This window comes from Cebus imitator, unplaced genomic scaffold (assembly GCF_001604975.1).
Source record: "Cebus imitator isolate Cc_AM_T3 unplaced genomic scaffold, Cebus_imitator-1.0 Scaffold13, whole genome shotgun sequence".
In the NCBI taxonomy this organism is placed as follows: Eukaryota; Metazoa; Chordata; class Mammalia; order Primates; family Cebidae; genus Cebus; species Cebus imitator.
Window position 1 is genome coordinate 10,530,723 of NW_016107328.1, and position 24,358 is coordinate 10,555,080.

Sequence of the window (24,358 nt, forward strand, 5' to 3'; positions counted from 1 at the left end):
CAGAAGTCACTTTCATCGCCATCTTGGTTTTGGTGGGATTTGGCTGGCTTCTTTACCCTAATCTGTTTTGTCAGCACAGCCTTTGTTGCCCGACTTTGTGCTGACCTCCTATCTTATCCTGTGACTTAGAATACCTAACCTCCTGGGAACGCAGCGCAGTAGGTCTCAGCCTTATTTTACGCAGCCCCTATTCAAGATGGAGTTGCTGTTGTTCAAATGCTTCTGACACATCCATCTCAAGTGTGCAAATTCAGTGGTTTTTAGTATATTTAGAGTTGTACAACCATCACCACAATTAATTTCCATCATCCCTCAAGAGAAACTTGCATGCCTTGGCCATAATACTCCCACCCATTCACCCCCAGTTTTAGGCAACCACTGATCTACTTTCCATCTATATTTGCCTCTTCTGGATAGTTCATAAATAGTATCATACAGTATGTGGTCCTTTGCTGCTGACTTCTTTAAATCATGTTTGCAGGGTTAATCTATGTTGTAGCATGCATCACTACTTGTTTCATATAGGATTATACAGCTTTTAATAAATTCATCAGTTGAACATTTGGATTTTTTTCTACTTTTTTATGAATGCTGCTGCTATGAATATTTTTGTACAAGTTTTGTGTGTGTGTGTTTGTAGATGTATGTTTTTATTTTTCTTGGTGTATGCCTAGGAGTAGAATTGCTGATATGATAACTCTGTGTTTAGCCCTTTGAGGAATTACCATACTGTTTACATTGTGTTATTGGAACATTTCCATTTGGCATTCCTAACCTCACTAATATACAACAACAGTTTTTTGTTTTTTGTTTTTTTTTTTGACAGAGTCTCTCCCTGTGTCCCAGGCTGGATTGCAGTGTCGTGATTTTGGCTCACTGCAATCTCCGCCTCCCATGTTTAAGTGATTCTCCTGTCTCAGCCTCCTGAGTAGCTGGGATTACAGGTGTGCCGTACCACACTCAGCTAATTTTTATATTTTTAGTAGAGATGGGGTTTTACGATGTTGGCCAGGATGGCCTCCATCTCCTGACCTTGTGATCTACCAAATTGATATCTATTAGACGCAGGGGTCGTGGTGCATTTTTATGATTTCTTACTAAGAAATCCTAGTTATCTGTAGACATAATTGGTTATCATATTGAATTGGCCTTCCTCCTTTACCCCCTCAAAAACACTGCAGACATTTACATTTGATCAATTGTCTCATTTTTCTTTTTTATAGAATAAGAAACTTAGCCTGAGTTTTGTGAAAAACCAGAGAAGAGAAACTAAAAGGACAGTAGACAAGGGTTTTCCAGTTTGCATAATGTAAGTTCTTTTCACTTTTCTTGGCTTGAATCTTGTGTTAGCTGACAAAGCCGTTTCTATGGAAACAGATAGTTTAACCTCTTAGAATGTCAGAGGAATGCTGATCACTTAAAATGAGACTTCCCAGCTGCTGGTCAAAGGGCATTACTGACTGGAGAAAGAGGGGAAGGATGAATTCAAAAAATTCTAGAGTTCTGGACACTAGTGTAGGCTGAACATGTTTATGCATATGAAGTATATCTCTTCCATTTTCCTCTGCCTAAAAATTAAGATGCTGATAATATAGGAAATTGGATTTCTGCTGACCTATCTTGATTCTCAGCTCTTACACAGATGGTTCTATTTGTTGGTACCATTTTCAGTGAACCTGTACCCCTTAGGCCATCTCAGTCCCTACAGTCTCAGTCATTTGCACTTGTTATGAAGCTTATTTAGCTTCCTTTTGCCCCTTTCTCCCACAGCTAAAACCCTTTCTCCCCAGTTTGAGGTTAGCATTGAAACAGCTTTGGCATGCTAGTCTGAAAATTTTTCTTACTTCGTGTACTATGTAAAGATTTTTGTATTTGTTTTCTAGCAGGGATGGGAACAGGGATTCTGATGAGGATTTGAAATGTAATCCTTTGAAGCTTTTTTTTTTTCCCCCAAACGTATAATTGGAGAGTTGAGAAGAAAAGAATTAGAGCCTGTATCTGGTAACTCTGCTGTCTTCATTACCAGCTTTTGAGTTGTCAAAGGACTTTTTTATTTTTATTATTATTTTTTTTTAGAGAGGGAGAGTGCAGTTGCTTTGGACTGGGAGGACTCTTTTACTTTTATGATATGTATAGAGTACATGTATGAGCTGGCATATTTGTGGAGTGCTTGTTTAAAAATTATAATGATCTTAATGCTAAAACTATAGGATACAGCATAATGTTTCTTTAATTCTGGAAGAACTTTAGGACCTTTCGTGGCCCTCATTAAATTAACTTGTGAGCATTATAGAGTCTTCTTGGAGTACTAAATGATGAAGTAATTATTTAACAAAGTAGTCTGGAAAGATTTGAAGAATTAGGGACTTGAGGGAGGTCTTGAAGGTAGAAATCAATGGAAAAGTAGTTAGCAAGTCATTTGGCCAGAAAGAAAAAAGATATGGGATAGACACAAATGAGGAAGGTAAATTAGAAGGCTCATGCAGGCGAGTAGTAAAAGGTATAGCTAGAAAACTTAGATTTATCTTGTGAGTTTGGACTTTATGCTCTAGTGTGAAAGCCATCAAAAGTTCTGAACAGAGGAGTGGTTTGCTCATATACTTAATTAAGCATATCACTTACCAGATATCATGGCTATACAGGTGAACAAGACAGATTCCTGCCAATTAGATAATTTACCTGTGTGATCTACAGTCATCTTGAAATTAATGTGTCTAAACCCATTTTCCTTTAATTTCCCTGTATCTGATTCTCCATCATAGTTAGTGTGACATTGTCTTCTACCTAGTAAGCCAAGGATAGTACTTAAGAGTGATGGTTCTGGACTCACACTGCCTGTGGGCAATACTATGGATCCAGAGATGGGTCAACCTGGTTCTTAACTTCAAGGAGCTTCTAGTCTGATGAGATAGAAAGGCAGAGATATAAATAGCTATAGTCCAGCTTGATTAAAAATGTGACAGGGATTGTAGGATTCCAGAGGAAAATGTATTTGAGCTAAGACTTAAAAGGAGAGTAGGCAAAGATTAGATCCTAGGCAGTCTGATTCTGGAGGCTGTTCTCTTAAATATGTTGTCTTGAGTGACTGGATGGCTATAGTAACATTGGTTAGAACTGAAAACGGGGAGAGGATTAAAGAGAATAGGAGGAGATTAAAGGGAAATAAGAGTTTAATTTTGGCCCTGTTAATTTCTAGATTCTTACGGGAAATTCTGATAGAATAGTGGTCAGGGATCTTGTCTCAATAACCGTAGTATCTAGCCAGGGGTAAATAATTAAATTTATGTGCTCACTTTGGCAGCACATATACTAAAATTGGAACGATACAGAGATTAGCATGGCCCCTGCGCAAGGATGACATGCAAATTCATGAAGCATTCTATATTACTATTTTTTTAATTAAAAAAAATAAATAATTAAATTTATGTACATATCATTCCTCTATTTAATTTAATTTATTTATTTTTGTTTTGAGATGGAGCTTTGCTCTTGTTGCCCAGGCTGGAGTGCAATGATGAGATCTCAGCTCACCACATCCTCTGCCTCCTGGGTTCAAGCGATTGTCCTGCTTCAACCTCCTGAGTAGCTGGGATTACAGGCATATGCCACCACGACCGGCTAATTTTGTATTTTTAATAGAGACAGGGTTTCTCCATGTTGGTCAGGCTGATTTTGAACTCCTGACCTCAGGTGATCCACCTGCCTCAGCCTCCCAAAGTGCTGGGATTATAGGCATGAACTACTGTGCCCGGCCACTCCTCTTTTTTAAATCTTTGATGACTCTCTTTTTCCACAGAATTAAGGATTTATATTTAAGACTTTTCATAAGATGGACCCAATCAAACTTTCTAGTCATATCTTCCACTACCCTATTTTAGTTCAACTAGCCTTATTTGTACTTTCCCCTCACACCTTTCATCTTCCCACCTTTGGTTCATATGGCTCCTTTCTTATTTCTTTATCTTGTCTTGAAAGTCCACTTCAAACCTTGTTTCTTATCTACAAAATGGGCATATTTGGATCTACTTCTAGAGTTGTAATGAGGAATAAATGAATGAATACTGTGTGGAGTGCTTGCAGTATTGGCTGGCACATAAAGAAGTGCTTAGTAAATGTTAGCTATAGTTATTGTAGTTGTCACTATACTACTACTACTAATCCTACTCCTACTACTTCTTCCTTCTTTACTATATGAAATAAACACTAAGTTCTACTGATTCTGTAACCCTTCTTTCTTTCTCTCTGTCTCTCTTTTCTTTCGTTTCCCTCGCTCCCTCCCTCCCTTTCTTCCTCCCTCCCTCCCTCCCTCCCTCCTTCCCTTCCTTCCTTCCTTCCTCCCTTCCTTCCTTCCTTCCTCCCTTCCTTCCTCCCTTCCTCCCTTCCTTCCTCCCTTCCTTCCTTCCTTCCTCCCTTCCTTCCTCCCTTCCTCCCTTCCTTCCTTCCTTCCTTCCTTCCTTCCTCCCTCTCAGGCTGGAGTGCAGTGGCATGATCTTGGCTCACTACAACCCCTGCCTCCCGGGTTCAAGTGATTCTCATGCCTCAGCCTCCCGAGTAGCTGGGACTACAGGAACAAGCCGCCATACCTGGATAATTTTTTTATGTTTTAGCATTTTTCCTAGAGATGGGGTTTCACCACATTGCCCAGGCTAATCTCAAACTCCTGGTCTCAAGTGATCCACTGCTTCAACCTCCCAAAATGCTGGTATTACAGGTGTGAGCTACTGTGCCTGGTCTATAACCTACGTATTTCTTGAATGTAACTTACTCATTCTCACTGTACTACTTGAGCACCCTATTTCTGATAGGTGCTTTGAGTCTGGTCTCATTGCCACCCTTCAGTCAGCCCTCTATCCTTCAGTAGTAGTGATATTTCTATAAAAATGAATGTGATTACGTCATCCCCTGTTTAAAATCTTTTAATTATTCTTACTATTTTCAGGGTAAAGATCTAAAACTCTTCTCAGTATGGCCTCCTGCTTGCCTTTCCAGTTTTATCGTTATTGATGTACAGCATATTCCCATTGTCCCATCCAGTTTATTGTATTCTATTCTGTTTCCTGAAAGTGCCATTCTGTCATACTCTTCCTTCCTAGAGGTCATGTGAGCCTGTCTGCCTGGAGTAGACCTTTCTGCTAGCTGGCTAATTTTTAGTTGCCCTTTGATACACAGCTCAAAGAAATCTATCCTTATGTTTTGAGTATTTCCTATCACCTTTTACCACAGACTAAGTTTTATAGTTCATTATCTGTGACATTCCAAGTTGAGTTGAACAGATATTTATTGGGCATTTCTTATGATATGTATTAGGCTAAGCACTGGAGCTGTGAAAGTAAGGCATGATCCCTAACTCTAACAAATTTAGAATCTGGTAAGGAGACTGGGGAAATAATCATTTATTTTCTTTGCTTTCTCTCCCAGTAGACTGAACATTCCTGGGGAAATAACCAAAATGAAATTTAAAGCAGATTACTACCAGGTTGCAGAAATTTTTTGAGAGCAAAGATTGTATCCAGATATACAAGTGTGATAATAAATAGTCCAAGCATGAGAATTTTGACCTGGCCTGGTCTATCTTGCATGACCTCTAATTTTCCCCATAGTATAATGAATATGGACACAGACGTAGACCTTTTAAGCCGAATTTTATGTTTCAGATCATAATTTATATATATATCAGTTTAAAATTCATTTATTATTAAATTTGATTTTTAATATCCAGTAATTGTTATAGAGAGGGTTGAGGGTTTTAATTTTCTGAAAATATGTACACTCCTCGGTTTTTAAAATTAAGCATAGCACAGCAGTAACTCCTACATAATTTTCTGCTTACTTGTAAGGAAAAACATTTAAAAAGCTGAATTTGCATTTGCATATAGTCAGTGCCTAACATAAGAATTGTCTAACATAAATCAAATAGCTGTCATGTTAATGAAAAAGAAGGCACTCTAATGGTAAATAAGGTACTTATGTGTGTAGATCGCATTTAGAAAGAAAGAAGCCAAAAGTTGGATGAAAGACAGAAAACTCTACCAAAATTTTTGTGCAAATATAGTTTTAATAATGGCTCATGTAACTGACATCAATTTTGCTGATTGTTGGATTAGTGGTTTTCCTGATAGCCTAGTTGGGTTTATACTAAGCATTTTGTCTTCTGTCCCTATTTGCACTATGACCCAAGATATTTGAGAGAAGATTGGCTGACATTAAGAATATTGTCTGAAAACCTGGCTTTTGTAGTTGGCATTGTGCTCTAACCGCCTGCTTACTAAAGTAATGCCCAACTCAAGGAGGTAGTAGGTTTATTATTGTAAATATTATTGCTCTTGAGCAAGAGAAAAAAAAAAGCTAATTAGATTTAAAGTATGGGTTTACGCATATGTAAACAATCTGCCTATTTACGCCTGAGAAATAGCTTGATGAAAAGCCAGAGTTATCTGGTAAAATATTTTTATTTTCTAAAATATGTTGAAAGATTTTTAAAATACGAGAATCAAGTTAATACTGGTAATTAATGTAAGTATACATTATCTCTTGTGAAACTCAGAACAGTCAATCCTGTGAATAAAGTTTCCAAGTGAATCTTGGTCAAAGAGAGAAAATGGTCTTAAATCATAAAACTAGAGGATTATAAATTCAGTTATCTTCCTGTTTACTGTGATCTTTTTGCTGTACAGTATGACTTTCAAAAGTTTTTGAGTGGTAACAGATACTACCATTTTCTGTAACTGAATCCTTGTAGAGATAACCCCAATTCTTTTTTTTTTTTTTTTTTAAGATGGAATCTCGCTCTGTCACTCAGGCTGGAGTGTAGTGGTGCGATCTCAGCTCACTGCAGCCTCCGCGTCCACCTCCCAAGTTCAAGCAATTTTCCTGCCTCAGCCTCCTGAGTAGCTGGGATTACAGGTGCCTGCCACCACAACTGGCCAATTTTTGTATTTTTTTAGTAGAGACAGGGTTTCGCCATGTTGCCAGGCTGGTCTGGAACTCCTGACTTCAGGTGATCCACCTGCCTTGGCCTCCCAAAGTGCTGGGATTACAGGTATGAGCCACCGCACCCAGCCCAATCCTTTTTTTTTCTTAAATGGGACCAGTTATAAAGACTGATAACCTGTGTAATCCTTGTCTCGATGTAGTTTTGTCTTGTAGCTGCCTCAGCTGCTAATTGAAGTTTGGGCATGTTCTTCATCTCAAAAACTCCTAAACATGAATGAATTATCCTCCAGAATACTGCTTGTATTTCAAATGAGGTACAAACATGGCTGCTGTATGCCAGATCAGTTGATCATTCATCAATTTCTTTAGTGGTTAACTAGTAAGTTATTTCAAGCCCATGTTTACTGTTGAGCATAAGGTACTGTGTTGAGACAACTACTAAAAGATGAGTAAAGCACCTTTTTATGTTTTAAGCAAGCAACCTGTTCCCTACGAAACTAATACTGCAGACTTTTTATCTTCCCACTTTGCTAAGCTTTCCAGTACTATATATCATTTTTCTTAGCTTTAAAATTGAATAGTATGTTTCACGTTATTGGAAGGGGACTTTTTGGGGGAGAGGGGGATCTTGATTTCCTCACCATTATCTGTAAAAATGAAAGTACTTAATCTACATAGCAAAATAATGTGATATTCTTATTATTTTCTATGTTGTATGGAGATTAGAAGTAGGCTATGTAAAAACCTGCTTTTGTATTGTAATTCTTATACTTTTTTTTTCCCCCCATCTTTCCCCTTAGATTTCCTTCATGGATACTTTTTCATAGCATTATTATGTGATGTGAGAAGTTTTTTTTTTTTTTTTTTTTTTCTTTTTTTTTTTTTTTTTTTTTTTTTTTTTTTGTGATTTTTTTTTTTTCTTTTTTTTTTTTTTTTTTTTTTTTTTCCAAGTAACATGGATTTTATACTACAGAATCAAGAGAATTGGCCTTTAGGAAAAATTGATTTGTAAAAAGTGGTACAGGTTTTTATAGATAACCATGACAACATCCCATATGAATGGGCATGTTACAGAGGAGTCAGACAGCGAAGTAAAAAATGTTGATCTTGCATCACCAGAGGAACATCAGAAGCACCGAGAGATGGCTGTTGACTGCCCCGGAGATTTGGGCACCAGGATGATGCCAATACGTCGAAGTGCACAGTTGGAGCGTATTCGGCAACAACAGGAAGACATGAGGCGTAGGAGAGAGGAAGAAGGGAAAAAGCAAGAACTTGACCTTAATTCTTCCATGAGACTTAAGAAGCTAGCCCAAATTCCTCCAAAGACCGGAATAGATAACCCTATGTTTGATACAGAGGAAGGAATTGTCTTAGAAAGTCCTCATTATGCTGTGAAAATACTAGGTAAGTAAAAACAGAGGGATAATAGAAAACGTTTTGCTTTAATTTATCTGTGCCTTATAATGTATATGGGAAGGAAGCGGGTTTAAGAGAATATGAGTAATGTCAGTTTGAATTTCAGACCAAGATCTTTTGTTTTCTTGGAAACGCCATGTAACTATTGTTTATTGTTAGCAACTTAGAGCTAAAAGCATGTGACTTAAATGTTCAGTCACTGTAACATGTTTTTTAGATATTAAAGAGTTCTACATGTGGCCTTAATATTTAAAGCTTTGAAATTTACCTTTCGTATAAAATTCACAAACTTTATGCAAAATACTAAAAAACAATTTTCAGATTTTGAATTTCTGATTTCCTTAAAGTTTGTAAAATTGTAATGAAATTAATAACTATAGTTTAAATTCTTTGATTTTTAAAATTAATGATTGTCGATAAAAAAGAACTGTTATTCATATAGCATCATAAACATAAAAATGGTATTTTCTATATATCCCCAAATTCTGTTCTGTGGAAAAAAAAAAAAAAGTCCTATGAGATATAAATAGTTACAACCAAACCAAAAGAATTCTGTGACCAAATGCATTTTGAGAACTCTGGGCTAAATAAACTAAATAGCTTCTGATTACAGGACTTCTCATAGCTGTTAGAATGTTACTAGGCATTGTGAATCTACAAGGGAGGTTGGTGTCAAACTTAGAATATTTAATCATTGAATTTACTGCCCACCCTTCTTGCACGTGCACATACACCTAAGGGCTCACTGAACTAGTGTTAGGAGGGCATTTTATTTTTTGGTGGTTTGCTATTTTTTAGGTGTGAAAAGAGTTATTTTTACTTTTTTGTAGAATGAGAGAGTTTTTATTGTCAGTGTCATTTTGCCATTCATTTAAGGGTCTGTTGAGTCTGTACTGTGTTTTAGCAAACATTGTTTCATGTGATAAAATAATCTTGTTAACAGTACTCTCTAATTGGAGATAAAGAAATTTAACCTTAGTTAAACAACTTTTTAAAGACACCAGTGGTAGAGCCAAGTTTGAATTTGCCAGATCTGAAGTTGATGTACTGCACAAAGTGAAAGATTTGCGTGGAAACCAATACCAATCCAGCACTTTAATCACCAGGCCAGAGCTGTGGCTACCCAAAATAGAGCACCTTTTTCTAATTTGCCCAAAGGTACCTTGTATATGCCAGATTTGTTCCTCAGTAAGTCTCTTTATTCCAAGTTTGGAGCAGTGTCTACTACATCACCTCATCTGCTTTTCTTTGTTATAAATTTTTACTCAGGGTCCACATTTCATATGTACATGCTTCTCTGTGTTTTAAGAAATCATAGATATGTGTTTGGTCATAGTAAAGTCTGCTAAATGCTTTCAGATATTATAATTACAGTGAAAGCTAAAAGATTACATATTTTTCTAATACATTTATGTGAAGGAATTTTATGTTTTTTCCTGAGGGTTTTGTTAGAGTAAAAATACTTCATTCCTGATTACTAGTAATCTTACTAGCCTTCATTTCTCACCACTCTATTATTATTTATTAAAATATTCTGAATATATTCCATTGGAGAAGGTTTGTCACATCCAGTGCAAACCTGGATTAATTCTTCTGTTTTTCAGTTTACATTTCCTTAAAATTAATGTATTGTCCATGTCTATTTGGTTTACTTAGAATCAGGCATTAAGTATCCATCTGATAGGTAATATTCATGTAATCACAGTAAAGAAACAAACATAGCTTCAGCCAGATTCACTTAGTACAGGAAAAATTAACGGGTTTATGGTTTTGTTTTGCCTAAGCACAGAAAATTGGATATCATTTCTCTTATTATTTTTTTTTGGCTTTTTCCTTTTTCTGTTTGTATTGCTGACTTTTCTACAAATTCAGATTAAAGGATACCTCTATTCCAATATGTAATCCACTGTGGTTTTAAAAAATACCTTTGCGTGGTTCTTGAATTCAAGGCAGCTTTATATATTTTATTTTAAAGTAATTTGAAATGTCATACCAGGTATTTGTAATTCATTTCTTGGACAGGAGAATATGTTTTGAGAAATAAATGATAGATTTTATGTTAGTATATTCAACACAAATATCTGTTATGTAAGAATTATGAGAAATTAGCATAAAGTATTGTTTGTTATTGTCAGTCATAGCCTCAGGTTTTTAAGTTGTTGTTAAAAATGAAGCGTAAAAGCTTTTACCAAACTTTTTTTTCTTGTTCATAATCTGCTAACACATCAAACTGTAAGAGAAGTACTCCCTGAACATTGTGTCTCCTTGCTAGTATTTGGTTAATACCCATATGACAGGAGACAACTGCTCAGCCTTTTTCACATCCAGAAACAGCAACTTTGTTTTAAATGAGGGAAGATTGGGCAACTGATTTATTTCTTTGAGAGGAAGCCTTCAGTTTCTAAACAATACATCATCTTTTATCCGTGAGTAGACAAAATATTCTTTTAAGAATTGAAAATATGATTGGCAAGATTAATGGTCTGGGTGACTTTTAATGAAAAGTATTTGTAAATTTGGCAATGTATGATAATAAAATTACAGGGATGGAAATGATAGAAAAGACTCAGAAAGGATGAACTTAATTTTCTTGTTTAAAAGCAGAATTTTTTTGAAAGATAAAAAATAGTGATATGGAAACTAGATTTCAAATGAATGATTAATATGAGTATTACAAGTGGTAAAAACTTTGATATTCTGCATGTAGGCAAGCCTGGAAAGAAAAAAAAAACTTTGATGTTAGGGAGGCTTTCTTTAAAATTGGCATTAGTTTTTAAAGCTTGCTTTGCTGCAAATATTATTCTCTTTGTTCTTTTTCATAATCAGAACAAACTAATTTGGGAGAGAAATCCTCAGAAAAGAAAAGAATGCAGGTTAGAGTGGATTGAGCTAGAGTAGTGTAATTTTCAGATATTTCTGTATTATGGATTTCACTGTTTTTGTGTTCTCAGATTAGTAATTTTGGGCCAGGGATGTGGACAAGGAAATACAGTAGATAGAATACATAAAGGAAATAAACTAAGGAAGACTGCCATCTATCATATATGTGACTATAAAATTGTTAAATCTTTGAGGCAGTGTCAGAAAAGGGCACACAAACACACCCATGTGTATCCATGGTGAGCTGTTTAGTGGTTAATGAAAAGACTTGAAATTTGTAATTACGGGCCTTCTAATCCGCTATGAGATACTATTAGTGTGAAAAAAAAAAAAAAAAAAAAAAAACCACAGGGAAGAAAACTGGGAAAATAAAGCTAAAGAACAAAATATTTGCAAGGAATTAATAGCATGTTTTAGTCTTAATTAATGCCTGCATATTTTTTGCCAGATGTCTCTGGATATTCAAACTATTAAGTCAAAAGATTATTGACATTTTAAAGTAAAATAGCTCTCTCACATTTCTTTCTGACATTTAACTGACTTTTGATTGACCATGGGGCATACTGGAATTTTGTGTGATCGTGATAAACTTTTTTAAAGGTTGGCTTTAAGGTAAAATTTATTTAAAGCCCGCATACAAAATCCTGGTGCCAGAAAATCTTGAGTTTTAGTTTGGCCCTGCCTCTGAGAAGTTAATTATTTTTGCTATCAAATTTTTGTTTATTATAGATATTTCCAAATAAATGTTATTAGCCATTCCTTTAGGGAATTATTTTACCCTCTTGGAAGTGAAATAATTAAATCTGTTGTCACTAGATTTAATGTATGAAGTGTTAGGATTATTTGAGAATTCTCTGATTTAGTCAAGTTGCTAAAATTAGAGCTAAAGATTTAAAAATTCATTAGAGTATATGTATAGTCATGTAAATTTTGTTTATTAAGTACACATAATTCTATGGAAAAATAACTGCTACGTCATTCAGTCTTTGACACAATGCGTTAAAATTTCATTCCACCTATTAAGTAGTACATAGTAGGTTTTAAAACTGAGTTCCTCCTGCAAAGATTTGCTTCATTGTCTTATGGCACATTCAGAAATGTATGATGTAGTTGCATGTTGGAAAGTGCAGGGATGTTAGAGTCAGAACTGAATTTCAGTACTTTTTAATGTCACTGAATTGTCATTGACCTTGGACATGTTACTTAATTTTTCTGAGCCTTGGTTTCATGATTTTCTTGAGAACCAAATGAAAAAAGGTGTTTGAGTAAATGGCGGACTACGGGTTTGAATGAAATTTAATATTTGTGAGAACCAGAAGCTACCAGAGAGATCATCTGACCCTGTAGTCCATAAAATTAATTTGTGGATGTTAACCACTAATTTTTTATTTCATTTTAAAAAAACAGCTTTGTTAAGAAATAATTCACATACCATAAAATTTCATCTGTTAAACTATAGAATTCATTAATTTTAAGTATACTCACAAGGTTGTGCAGGCAGGCATGGTAGTTCACGCCTGTAATACCAGCACTTTTGGAGGCCAAGGCAAGAGTATCTCCTGAGCTCAGGAGTTTGAGACCAGCTTGGGCAACATAGTGAGACCCTGTCTTCTAAAAAAAAAAAAAAAAAGAGTCATCTGGGCATGGTGGCACGCTTCTGTAGTCCCAGCTACTGGGGATACTGAAGCAGGAGGATTTTTTGAGCCCAGGATACCAAGGCTATAATGCTTAAAAAACAAACCAAAACCAAGGTTTGTTTTCACTACTATATAACTCCAAAATATGTTGTACCCATTAATGGTCGCTCTCTATTCTCTCTTCCACCTGGCCCCTGACAACCATGAATATACTTTCTGTCTTTTTGGATTTGCTTATTCTAGACATTTCATATTAATGAAATTACATAACATAGGCTCTTTTGTGACTTGGCCTCTTTTCATTTACTGTTATATTTTCAGGATTCATCCATATTGTAGTGTGAATCAGTACTTAATTCCTTTTTATGGATGAATTAATATTCCACTGTACAAATATACCACATCTTGTTTTTCCATTCATCTAGGTTAAAAAAATTGTTTTTTAATTTTTATTTTTTATAGAGATGGGATCTCACTACATTGCCCAGGCTGGTCTTGACCTCCTGGCCTCAAGTGATCCTCCCACCTTGGCCTCCCAAAGTGCTGGGGTTACAGGCATGAGCCACTGCAATTTTGATTCCACAGGTAGATATACTGGAAACTGATACAATTTCCTGATACTTAGTAATATTAAGTTCCCCGTCTGAGTATCGTATTTGACCCTACAGTTTAGGGGAAAAGAAGTCTTAAAAGTTTCAGAAAAAAGTCATGAAATTGGTTGGAATTGAAATTTCTGAGGACAGGTTAAAAGAGTCAGAATTATTTATGCAGTGAAATGGAGAATCTCAATACTGGGTATAAGTCTCTAAAAGCTATCTGTTTTCATGTGGGGCAAATGAAAGTAATACATAAAAATAAAGGATGCTGGCCAGGTGCGGCAGCTCACGCCTGTAATTTCAGCACTTTGGGAGGCCAAAGTGGGCAGTTCATCTGAGGTCAGGAGTTTGAGACCAGCCTGACCAATATGGTGAAACCCCGTCTCTATTAAAAATACAAAAAAAATTAGCCAGGCATGGTGGCGCATGCCTGTAACTCCAGCTACTTGGGAAGCTAAGGCAGGAGAATCACTTGAACCTGGAGGTGGAGGTTGCAGTAAGCCTAGATTGTGCCACTGCACTCCAGCCTGGAAACAGAGCAGGACTCTGTCTCAATCAGTCAGTCAATCAATAAAGCCAATCTAGATGGAGATTCCTTAGGTTATAAAAATCTTTGTAACCAAAAAATCTTTCCACATGGCTACCCAGAGCTCTAGGCATTTGAAGGCAGGATTTTCTGATAAAGTAACTAGGTGATTGCTTTCTGTTGCCTGTTTTAGAGTCTTCATTCTTTTACGTTTTAGACTGCCAGGAGAGAGCAAGGAAGGAGGACAGTTTAGGAGGGTAGACTTGTTGACCAATGTGTATGTTTGTATTTATCTGATTAGTTGTATCCCAAAGCCAAGTGTAAGGGATCTTTCTTACTTTAGAATAATATATTCTTTCTTTTAAATAATCAAGAGTTAAGTGTTGCACGAAATATTAGAGAAGATGGAAACTTAATTTCTATTGAAAAATCAGGTAAGAGGAAATAGGTCCAACTACAGGGCAAAGAATTTAAACTACATGTAAAGAAATTCCTCATAAGAAATTTGTTGCAGACTAGAATTTATTACCAAAGCCAGATTTGCTATGCCTACCTCTACCTTCTGGGCAGAGTGCCTCCATCCTGCCTTAGTACTTACTTCTTGAACCACTCCCAAACCTAGCACATATGTCAGTCTTTCCTCATTAGCCTTGCGGTTCTTCATTTCTCTCTTTATTTCTCTGTCCATGTGGTTCTTTCTTGTGTCTGTTGTCTGTCTGTATGGGATTGGGGAAGGAATTTCTTCTCTCTGTCCTCTGTCCTCTTTGTTGTCTCTGTGTCTTCATCTTTATTACGAAAGAGTTATTTGACAGGACTGATTTAGTTACATTTCAATGGATTTTAAAAATTTCCTGTGGAATTGTATAGAATATTGAAAAACTTGGGTGGATTTTTGTTTGTTTTAAGTAACAGATATATCCATCAAAGAATGGAACATTTCTTTGAGTGTGTGGAAAGAACAGAAAATTAACTGTTCTTTGCTGGGTGGGGTGGCTTATGCCTATAATCACAGCATTTTGGGATGCCGAGGTGGGTGGATCCCTTGAGCTCAGGAGTCATAGATTAGCTTGGGCAACCAGGTGAAACTCCCATCTCTACTAAAAAGTACAAAAATAGCCAGATGTGGTGGAATTCACCTTTGGTCCTAGCTACTCGGGATGCAGAGGCTGGAGGATCGCCAAAACCTCAGAAGTTAAGGCTGCAGTGAGCTGTGATTGTGCCACTACACTCCAGCCTGGGTGACAGAATGAGACTAGGTCTCAAAAAAAAAAAAAAAAAAAAAGTAACCGTTGTTGAATAATACATATACGTGAAGTGCTTTTAAAAATGTACCATTTATGGCTGGGCTTGATGCCTCACACCTGTAATCTCAGCACTTTGGGAGGCCAAGGTGGGTGGATCATTGAGTCCAGGAGTTCAAGACCAACTTGGGCGATAGTGAAATCTTATCTCTACAAAAAAAATAAAAAAATTAGTCGGGTGTAGCATAGTCCCTGTAGTCCCAGTCCCAGCTACTGGGGAGGCTGAAGTGGGAAGGATCACATGAGTCCGGAGCTCAAGTCTGCAGTGAGCTGTGTTCGAACTACTGAACTCTAGCCAGAGCAAGACCTTATCTCAAAAAAAAAAAAAAAAAAAAAAAGAGACCCTAGAGATTTCACTTATGATTGAATTAGAACTCTGGAAAAATAGGTCTTCTAGATTTCCTTAGTGTTTTTTCATAAGTATATTGGATTAAAAGCCATTGTTCTGATGTAACAAGAAAGGATGAAATTATATTTAGTATATTCTAGTTAAAACTTCAGAAATATCAGTTTAATTCTAGTTATCAAAAAGTACTCTAGTAGAAAAATGGGCAGAAGAGAAACAAAGTGGATGAAAGAAGAAATTCAAATGGCTATAACTTGTAAAAATATGTTCAGTCGTACCAAATCTCCAAAAATTAGAAGATTGGTAACTCTTAATTGGATTTGTGTTTGTTGTGCATTACTGGCAGGGGTATGAATTAGTACAAATCCAGAAGGCAGCTTGGCAGTATGTATCAAAGTGTTAAATGGTTTTTATTATGTGATTAATAATTTTATCCTAGGAATTCCAAGGACTTGAAAAATAGGTTGCAAAACAGCATTTACAGTGTCATCTCTATGGTTAGACCAGCATTTTAAAAGTTAGAAAGGCTACATAGCATAACAAAATAATACCAGTAGTTATAACCGAAAGGTAGAAGTACAGATAATTTTCAAAATAATGTCAGTATTTTAATGTCCTTGTGAGTGGCTTTGGTACATAGAAGAGATTATGCAGAAACTCTTGGCCTTAAAAAATTTTAATTCCCCTGAGGTTGAAGACACCCAATAGGGATAACCTTCTGGGCTCTCTAAGGCTGCTTGTTGATTTCAGTCAGCAGTGCGATCTGAGGCTCTCAATTTTTTAAAATACCCTAACAGCCAGTGCAGTGGTGCAGTCTCGGCTCACTTAGACCTGGGGTTCAAGCAATTCTCCTGCCTCAGCCTCTTGAGTAGCTGGGATTATAGGTATGTGCCACCATGCCCGGCTAATTTTGTGTTTTTAGTAGAGACCGGTTTTCTCCATGTTGGTCAGGCTGGGTCTCAAACTCCTGACCTCAGGTGATCCACCTGCCTCAGCCTCCCAAAGTGCTGGGATTACAGGTGGGAGCCACTGCGCCTGGCAATGAGGCCCTTTTAACAATTACTAAAGGCCTTGCAAAGTGTGGCTCACACCTATAATCCTATCACTTTGGGAGACCGAAACAGGAAGATTGTTCAAGGCCAGGAGTTACAGACTCAATTTCTACCAAAAAAAAAATTGTTTCAATTAAACAGTAATTTAATTATCTTCTCAGAATTCTAGGCCTCCATGAGATTGTAGCTTCTACGAAGCTTAACTGCTTTGTTGCTTTTGTGATTTCTTTTTAAGATATTTAAATGTTTTCATGTTTTGCTTTTAAGATACTTTAAAGCTGTTGAATTCTTTAATCTCTTAGGGAATTCTTTGCACTGTTAAGAAATTCTTTGGTAACCTTATTGTATGTGATAGAATCTGACATTTTCTATTCTTCCTGTCTATTCTTAATATTAGCTTATGGTTAAATTCTGGCTATCTCTCAGCTCTTACCTAGCTCTGGGCCACAGCTTCGTAGGTCATTCTAATGACAATTTTGACTTTTAAATGTTTTCCCCAATTTTTCTTTATTTTAAACTACTGATGACCACACATATATGTGTGTGTTTAGAGAATAATGATAAGGAAAAAAGTAGTCCACCCACCTTCCCTCCTTCCTTCCTTCTCTCCCTCTCTCCCTCCCTTCCTCCCTTCTTCCTTCTTCCTTCTTCCTTCCTTCTCTTTTTTTTCTTTCCTTTTCTTTTTTTTTTTCTTTCACAGAGTTTCACTCTGTCACCCAGGCTAGAGTGCAGTGGCGTGATATTGGGTCACTGCAACCTCTGCCTCCCGAGTTAAAGTAATTCTCCTGCCTCAGCCTCCCAAGTAGCTGGGACTACAGGAGCACACCACCATACCTGGCTAATGTTTGTATTTTTTTGGTAGAGATAGGGTTTCACTATGTTGGCCAGGCTGGTCTCAAACTCCTGACTTCACATGATTCACCTGCCTAGGCCTCCCAAAGTGCTGGGATTATAGTCATGAGTCACCACTGTGTCTGGCCGACTTTTAAGTCTTTATAAAAATATTTTTCCTTGTCATTATTCTCTACACAGTACAATGTAACAGCCATTTACATTAAGTGTTATAAGTAATCTAGAGCTGATTTTAGGTAACTGGAGGATGTATATACCTTATATGCAAATACTGCACCATTTTATATAAGGGACTTACGCATCTGCAAATTTTGGTATCTGTGATAGGTCTTGGAGTCAATCTCCCACTGATACCAAGGGACAACTATATATATAAACTAAGGAAGACTAAATATATATATATATATTTAAAAGGAAGAGTAAAGTTCTTTTGATTTTGGGCAGGAAAAGTAGGGAACCTCAAGAATCAACTGAAGAACCGTTAGAATCTATTTAAAACTTTAACTGCTGTTCAAATTGTGGCATACAAGATAATTAAAAGTCGGTTGTGTTTCTGCAGGCCTTGTAAGAAGAAAGCTGACAACAAGGCACATTAGAAAGATATTTTCCAGTGTCTTTTTTATGCTATGTCTTTGATTGTATAAGTCCTAGTATGTGCTCTAAGTTTTTCTTAGACACATTTACAGGTTTAACTTTAGTCTAAGTCTCAATAGGACTTTTCTTTTTGGAAAACTAGGAAAGAGGGAATGGGAGGTAACTTGAAAAATCAAGTGACTTACACAAACTAATTTATAATAGTCAAGAAATTTATAAAGATCAGGTACTTGTCATGTTAATATGAACAAACATTATAATGCTACTATAATAAGACAGTATAGTTCTGATAGACCAGTGAAATAAAGACAAATTCTAATATGTGTAAGAATTTGGTGGCATTATAAATCAGTGAAAAAGGAATGATTGATTATTTTTCGATGAGGTTTCACTCAGTTGCTCAGGCTGGAATGCAGTGGCATGATCATGGCCTCAGTGGATTCTCCTACCTCACCCTCATGAGTAGCTGGGCTTAAGGCGCATGCCACAACGCCTGGCTAATGTTTCGTATTTTAAAAAATTCTTATTTTTAAAAGAGACAGGGTTTCACCATGTTGCCCAGGCTGGTCTAGACCTCTTGGACTCAAGCAATCCACCCACCTTAGCCTCCCAAAGTGCCGAGATTACAGACGTGAGCCACTGCGCCTGGCCAGGAATGATTATTTAATAAATGGTACTAGAATCATTGGTTATTTTGAAGAAAAATAAAGTGAAAATTTTTCAGATCTATGCTGAAATAAATTCCAAATGGATTAAAATTAAACAGAAGTTAAATTAGAAATTATAAGACGCTAGAAGAAATCTAGATAAATATTTTTTAATGACTTACAAGAAGCTTATAAGCATAGAAACAGTTAAAGAAATCACACAGGAAAAGAAAGGGGTCATTCTTAACATATAAGAGTTAACCACTTCTGGCTGGGTGTGGTGGCTTACACCTGTAATCCCAGCACTTTCGGAGGCCAAGGCGGGCGGATCATGAGGTCAGGAGTTCAAGACCATCCTGGCCAAGATGGTGAAACCCCATCTCTACTAAAAATACAAAAATTAGCTGGGCATGGTGGCGGATGCCTGGAATCCCCTGTACACAGGAGGCTGAGGCAGAGAATTGCTTGAACTCGGGAGGCGGAGGTTGCAGTGAGCCAAGATCGTGCCGCTGCTCTACAGCCTGGGTGACAGAGCAAGACTCTGTCTCAAAAAAAAAAAGAAAGGAAAAAAGAGTTGAAAACTTCTATAATGAAATTAATAAAAGCAACTACAAATAAAGAGACAAACGGAAATACTGGAAAACTATTCCCAACAAATGTGACAGAGTATATTCACACATATGTGCACACACACACACACATATACATACACACAGCCTGTTTGGGAGCCGAGAAGAGACTACCAGTGCTTCTTAACCATTTTGGAATAGTATTTTCCAGAAAAATGCTTGTGCTAGGCATGCACACTAACAGGCAGATACAGTACACGTACACGTGTGCACAACTTTCAGTACAACTTTAGGAGACTCGCATATTCATTAGAGTTTTATATACTGCAAAACAAGTGCCTGGTAAATATGAATAAACTTCAACTTACCTATTAATAGGTCAAATAGAAGATTTTTTAAAAATGATCTCTAATTGGTGAAAATATTGCTAATAGAATGCAAATTAGTAATGCCTCCCTTGAAAGCTGTTTGCCTCTTTAAAAATGTCAGAATCTTATCTAAAAGTTCTATTTCTGGGAATTACTTTATGAAGAATCTGAGACAAATTTATCTGTAGCACTGATTATTATGTACTAGAATGCTTGTTTTTATGGTAGCAAAACGTTGGAAGCAATCTAAATGTTCAACTTTAGTTTAATGGTTACTATAAATTATGGTTTAGCCATGTAGTAGAATACATGCAATCATGATATTTAATTTTTTTTTTTTTTTTTTTGAGATGGAGGCTTTTTTTTTTGCCCAGGCTGGAGTTTAGTGGCACGATCTCAGCTCACTACAGCCTCCGCCTCCCTGGTTCAAGCAATTCTCTGTCTCCGCTACCCAAGTAGCTAGGATTACAGGCACTTACCACAGCTGGTTACTTTTTTTGTCTTTTTAATAAAGATGTGGTTTCACCATCTTGGCCAGGCTGATCTTGAACTCCTGACTTCGTGATCCGCCTACCTCGGCCGCCCAGAGTGCTGGGATGACAGGTGTGAGCCACTGCACCCGGCCTATATATAAATATTTTAAAAGACTAGTGATATGGGAAATCATTTACAATGTACTGTTAAAAAGGAAATAAGATGTTAAGAAAAAAATATTTCTAGGTGATGCGATTATTGGTAGTTTTAAATTTCTTTATTAATTTTTTTATTCCTTCCTCACTTGTTTTTATAGTGAACATGTATTAGTTTTATAATTAAAACACCTTGTTAAAAATGCAAGTTATTCTGTTGTGTGATTTTTTTAGAATGTTTTACTTAAAATTCTATAAAATGACCATGATTGACACTCAGTAATATATGCAGATTTTGGTATTTTTCTGAAAACTTAAATCGTCACTGATTCAAATAAATTTTCTCTTGAAATGCTTGTTGGATTAATACTGAAACAATTAATTTTTGGATTCCTTTTTCTTTTCCTACTAGAAATAGAAGACTTATTTTCTTCACTTAAACATATCCAGCATACTTTGGTAGATTCTCAGAGCCAGGAGGATATTTTACTGCTTTTACAACTTGTTCAAAATAAGGATTTCCAGAATGCATTTAAGATACACAATGCCATCACAGTACACATGAACAAGGCCAGTCCTCCATTTCCTCTTATCTCCAATGCACAAGATCTTGCTCAAGAGGTATGTAATCTAAAGTGTTGATGTCTGCAAGGTAATTAGCAGTGGCAGGAGGACAGGATTATTGGAAAATACTAATGTGACTATAAGATATGTATTGTGATGGAAAAGTTTACTACATGCGTTTTATCCTGAAAAAAAAAATTGCCTCAGAGTCAGAACTGTTTCATGAAGAGTTAATTTTATATATAAAATTATAAATTTGGATAGTAACAAATATTTGAATTACTTGAGAGCAATTTTTTAATGTTTTTAGCATAGTTTTATGAATTTTAAGCATTATACATTATAAACTGAAATAGTGAATACTGATGAGATAAAATTATAACTGACCATCAAGTATTATATAACTCATAAGATTTATTATGTCTAGGTATTTTGAAGTTTTCCTCCTGTAAAAACTGTAGACATATCAAATTATTAAATCTTAATGTACTATGAGAGTTTTTATTGTTAAGATGATATCATAAATTCTTGTTTCTCATGCTAACCAGTGTTCAGTGTTTAATCTGCTCTGCAAACATCTTTTAAATTTAAGATTTGAAAAGGATATAAATAAACTCTCCTGTTTTGAGGAGTAGACAGTCTCTCATTATTCTAGCGTTTTAAGTTATTTTAGTATTATTAAAATGAAAACTTATGGAATCCCATCAAGTGAATGTGTATTTCATTGAATGCCAGCAGGAGACAGAAAATGGGCTATTGGCGAAGGAGGACATCTAGAGCTACAGACCTATAAAATAGGTTAGGAGGTACTTTGTAGATTAGCACACAATTGTCCCCAAGGAATATATTTTTCTCACTTGTCATATTTATTTACAATGGTTTAAATGGTTTTCTGAAATTTCTAAAAGTTACTTCTCTTACAGAGATTGAAATAACATTACTTCGATCTTATACTATTCACATACATAGTATAATTTTTATAGTGTGAATTTGGGAAGAATACAAAATAAATTATCATAATCATTCCTGTCCCTCGTAGGTGGAAGGTTTGTCCAGCTGGCTGCCGGGTCCTTGTTTTGCTAAATACAGCAATGGGCGAAGAAGAGAGTGAGAGAAGCAGGAGAGATCAGAATTGTTCCAATTGAAAAAAGCTGACACACATAATAGAAAGGTGGAAAGAAGGGAGAAAAGAAACAGCTTAGCTTAAAGGGCTTTAGGAGTTGAGAAAAGCAAAGAACTAGAAGTGGCTGAGAGAGTAAATGCGCTGGAGAGAAAGAAGTGGTTAAAAAGGGCTTTAAAAAAATCCATTTTGATTATTAGTTTTAGGATAGTTCACATATTCACATATGTGAATATAGTATAGTTCACAATTTTAAAAGTACTGTATAAAGGAGATTTTCTGAAAGTCTGCTTTCACATCCTTATAGTATCTACAGTGTCTTCAGTGATAGAACATGAATGGTTTTCCCTGGAGCATGCATGACTGTGAAGTTGCCTTTTCAGTATACTTGTGAAAAAAGCGCATAGTCAGAACTCATCAAAGAGAGGAGTGTTAAATCTGTTAACAAAATTGGGAAGGTTAAATGGACCCATTGCCTTTATTTTACAGCTGAAAAACATATTAGCAATCACCAGTTCAACTCCCCTGTTTTCATTCTGACTATTGAGACCTAGTGAGGTTAAGTTAAAAAAAAAATCTCAAGGAATTTAGTGAAATATTTAGAAGTATTCTTTGTTTATATAGCTTAAAATATCAGTTAAACACTAGATACCATATAATAGATAATAAAACCTATGAAAACCTCAAATTTTAAGGTCTATATTAAACTTTGAGGATCCAGGATATTTACTAATAAACACAAACCAAATTTCTTGGATTTTAATAGAACTTTTATATAGAAAAGGTTGAGAACTTGGACTTCATTAGATGAACTTATAAATACCTTTAAGAGAGTAAAAATGAAAGAAAACACACTGGGAAATGATATTTGATTTTGAGATATTGAAGTATATATGTGTTTCTATAAATACACGTATGACAAAAATTTGTCTATAGAATATATAAAGAACTCTTGTTGGCCAGGCACGGTCTATAATCCCAGTACTTTGGGAGGCTCACACCTGTAATCCCAACATTTTGGGAGGCCAAAGCGGGTGGATCATTTGCGGTCAGGAGTTCAAGACCACCCTGGCCAACGTGGTGAAACCCTGTCTCTACTAAAAAAAACAAAAACAAAAAACAAACAAAAAATATTAGCCGGCTATAGTGGTGTGCACCTGTTTCCAGCTGCTTGGGAGGCTCAGGCAGGAGAATCACTTGAACCCAGAAGGCGAAGGTTGCAGTGAGCTGATATTGTGCCACTATACTCCAGTCTGGGCAACAGAATGAGAACCTGTCTCAAACAAGAACAAAAAACAACAACTCTTGCAAATTAATAAGAAAAAAGACTAGTCGGTTAAAAAAAGAATTTTGACAAAGAACAGTCACTTCATAAAAAAGAGGAAATCCAAATGGCCAGTAGCAATGAAAAGATATAGGCATCATTAGCCAACAGAGAAATGCAAATTAAAACAAAGTGAGATACTGCTACACTGACACCAGAATGACTATGATTACAATTTAAAAGACTGTTAGTATTGTTTGTGAACTTATGGAACAACTGAAACTCTCATACATCTGTGGTGGAGTATAAATTGGTACTACTGCTTTGGAAAAATGTTTGGCAGTATCTGCTAAAGCTAATGCACCTATATACTGTGACCCAGCAATTTCACTCCTAGGTATATACCCAAGAGAAATGAAAATGTATCCATAGAAAAACTTAAAAACAGATGTTCATAGCAACCAGATAATAGTCAGAAACTAGAAACAACCTAGATGTCCATCAACCTGTGAATGTTGAATTAGACTTTCACTGTGGAGGAACAATGAGTAAACAATTACAGTCTAATGAGAAGTGCTATGATGGCAGTATGAGAAAAGTGCCAACAGCACTGGGATATGCCTGATTCTGTGTTGCGGGAATGGGGAGGATGAGGGGAATGATAGGAAGTAGGAAGAAACATAGAAGGAAATTTAATTTGCCGAGTCTTGAGGGGTGACTGGGAATTTACCAGGAAGTGTAAGAAAGAGGAAAAGGCATTCCATTGTCACAGGGTTGAGAGAGAAAGCCTGGCATGTTTCTTGAATGCTAAGTAAAGAGTAGGACATAATCTTAAAAGATGGTATCCAGATCCTGAAGGCCATTAATAAATTTAAATTTATCTTATGATGGATTACTTTTGTAAATATTTTAAAATAGTTAACTTATATGAATAGGTAAAAGGAGAAAACCATATGATCTTTGTTTTGAGACAGAGTCTCGTTCTGTCACCCAGGCTGCTGTACAGTGGCATGATTATGGCTCATTGCAACCTCAACCTCTTGGGCTCAAGCAGTCCTCCC

At 36.1% G+C, this 24,358-nt stretch overlaps 1 protein-coding gene and 1 non-coding gene across 10 annotated transcripts in view; both read left to right on the forward strand.

Annotated features, from left to right (window-relative positions):
- The window catches only part of MPP5 (membrane palmitoylated protein 5), a 104,354-nt gene that overhangs the window by 39,675 nt on the left and 40,321 nt on the right, over positions 1-24,358 (forward strand). For 2 of the 9 annotated variants that reach the window (XM_037728644.1, XM_037728642.1), the window contains exons 2-4: positions 1,224-1,309; positions 7,734-8,340; positions 20,762-20,970. In XM_037728644.1, the coding sequence (XP_037584572.1) occupies positions 7,974-8,340; positions 20,762-20,970 (576 nt within the window). In that variant the 5' untranslated portion in view covers positions 1,224-1,309; positions 7,734-7,973. Of the gene's footprint in view, positions 1-1,223; positions 1,310-7,133; positions 7,248-7,733; positions 8,341-20,761; positions 20,971-24,358 lie in introns of all 9 variants that reach the window. The other 7 variants (XM_017500741.2, XM_017500734.2, XM_037728657.1 and 4 more) reach the window with 5 other exon arrangements.
- Positions 3,286-3,389, forward strand: LOC119467379. The gene has a single exon (XR_005195912.1). It is a non-coding gene; the product is annotated as a U6 spliceosomal RNA (small nuclear RNA).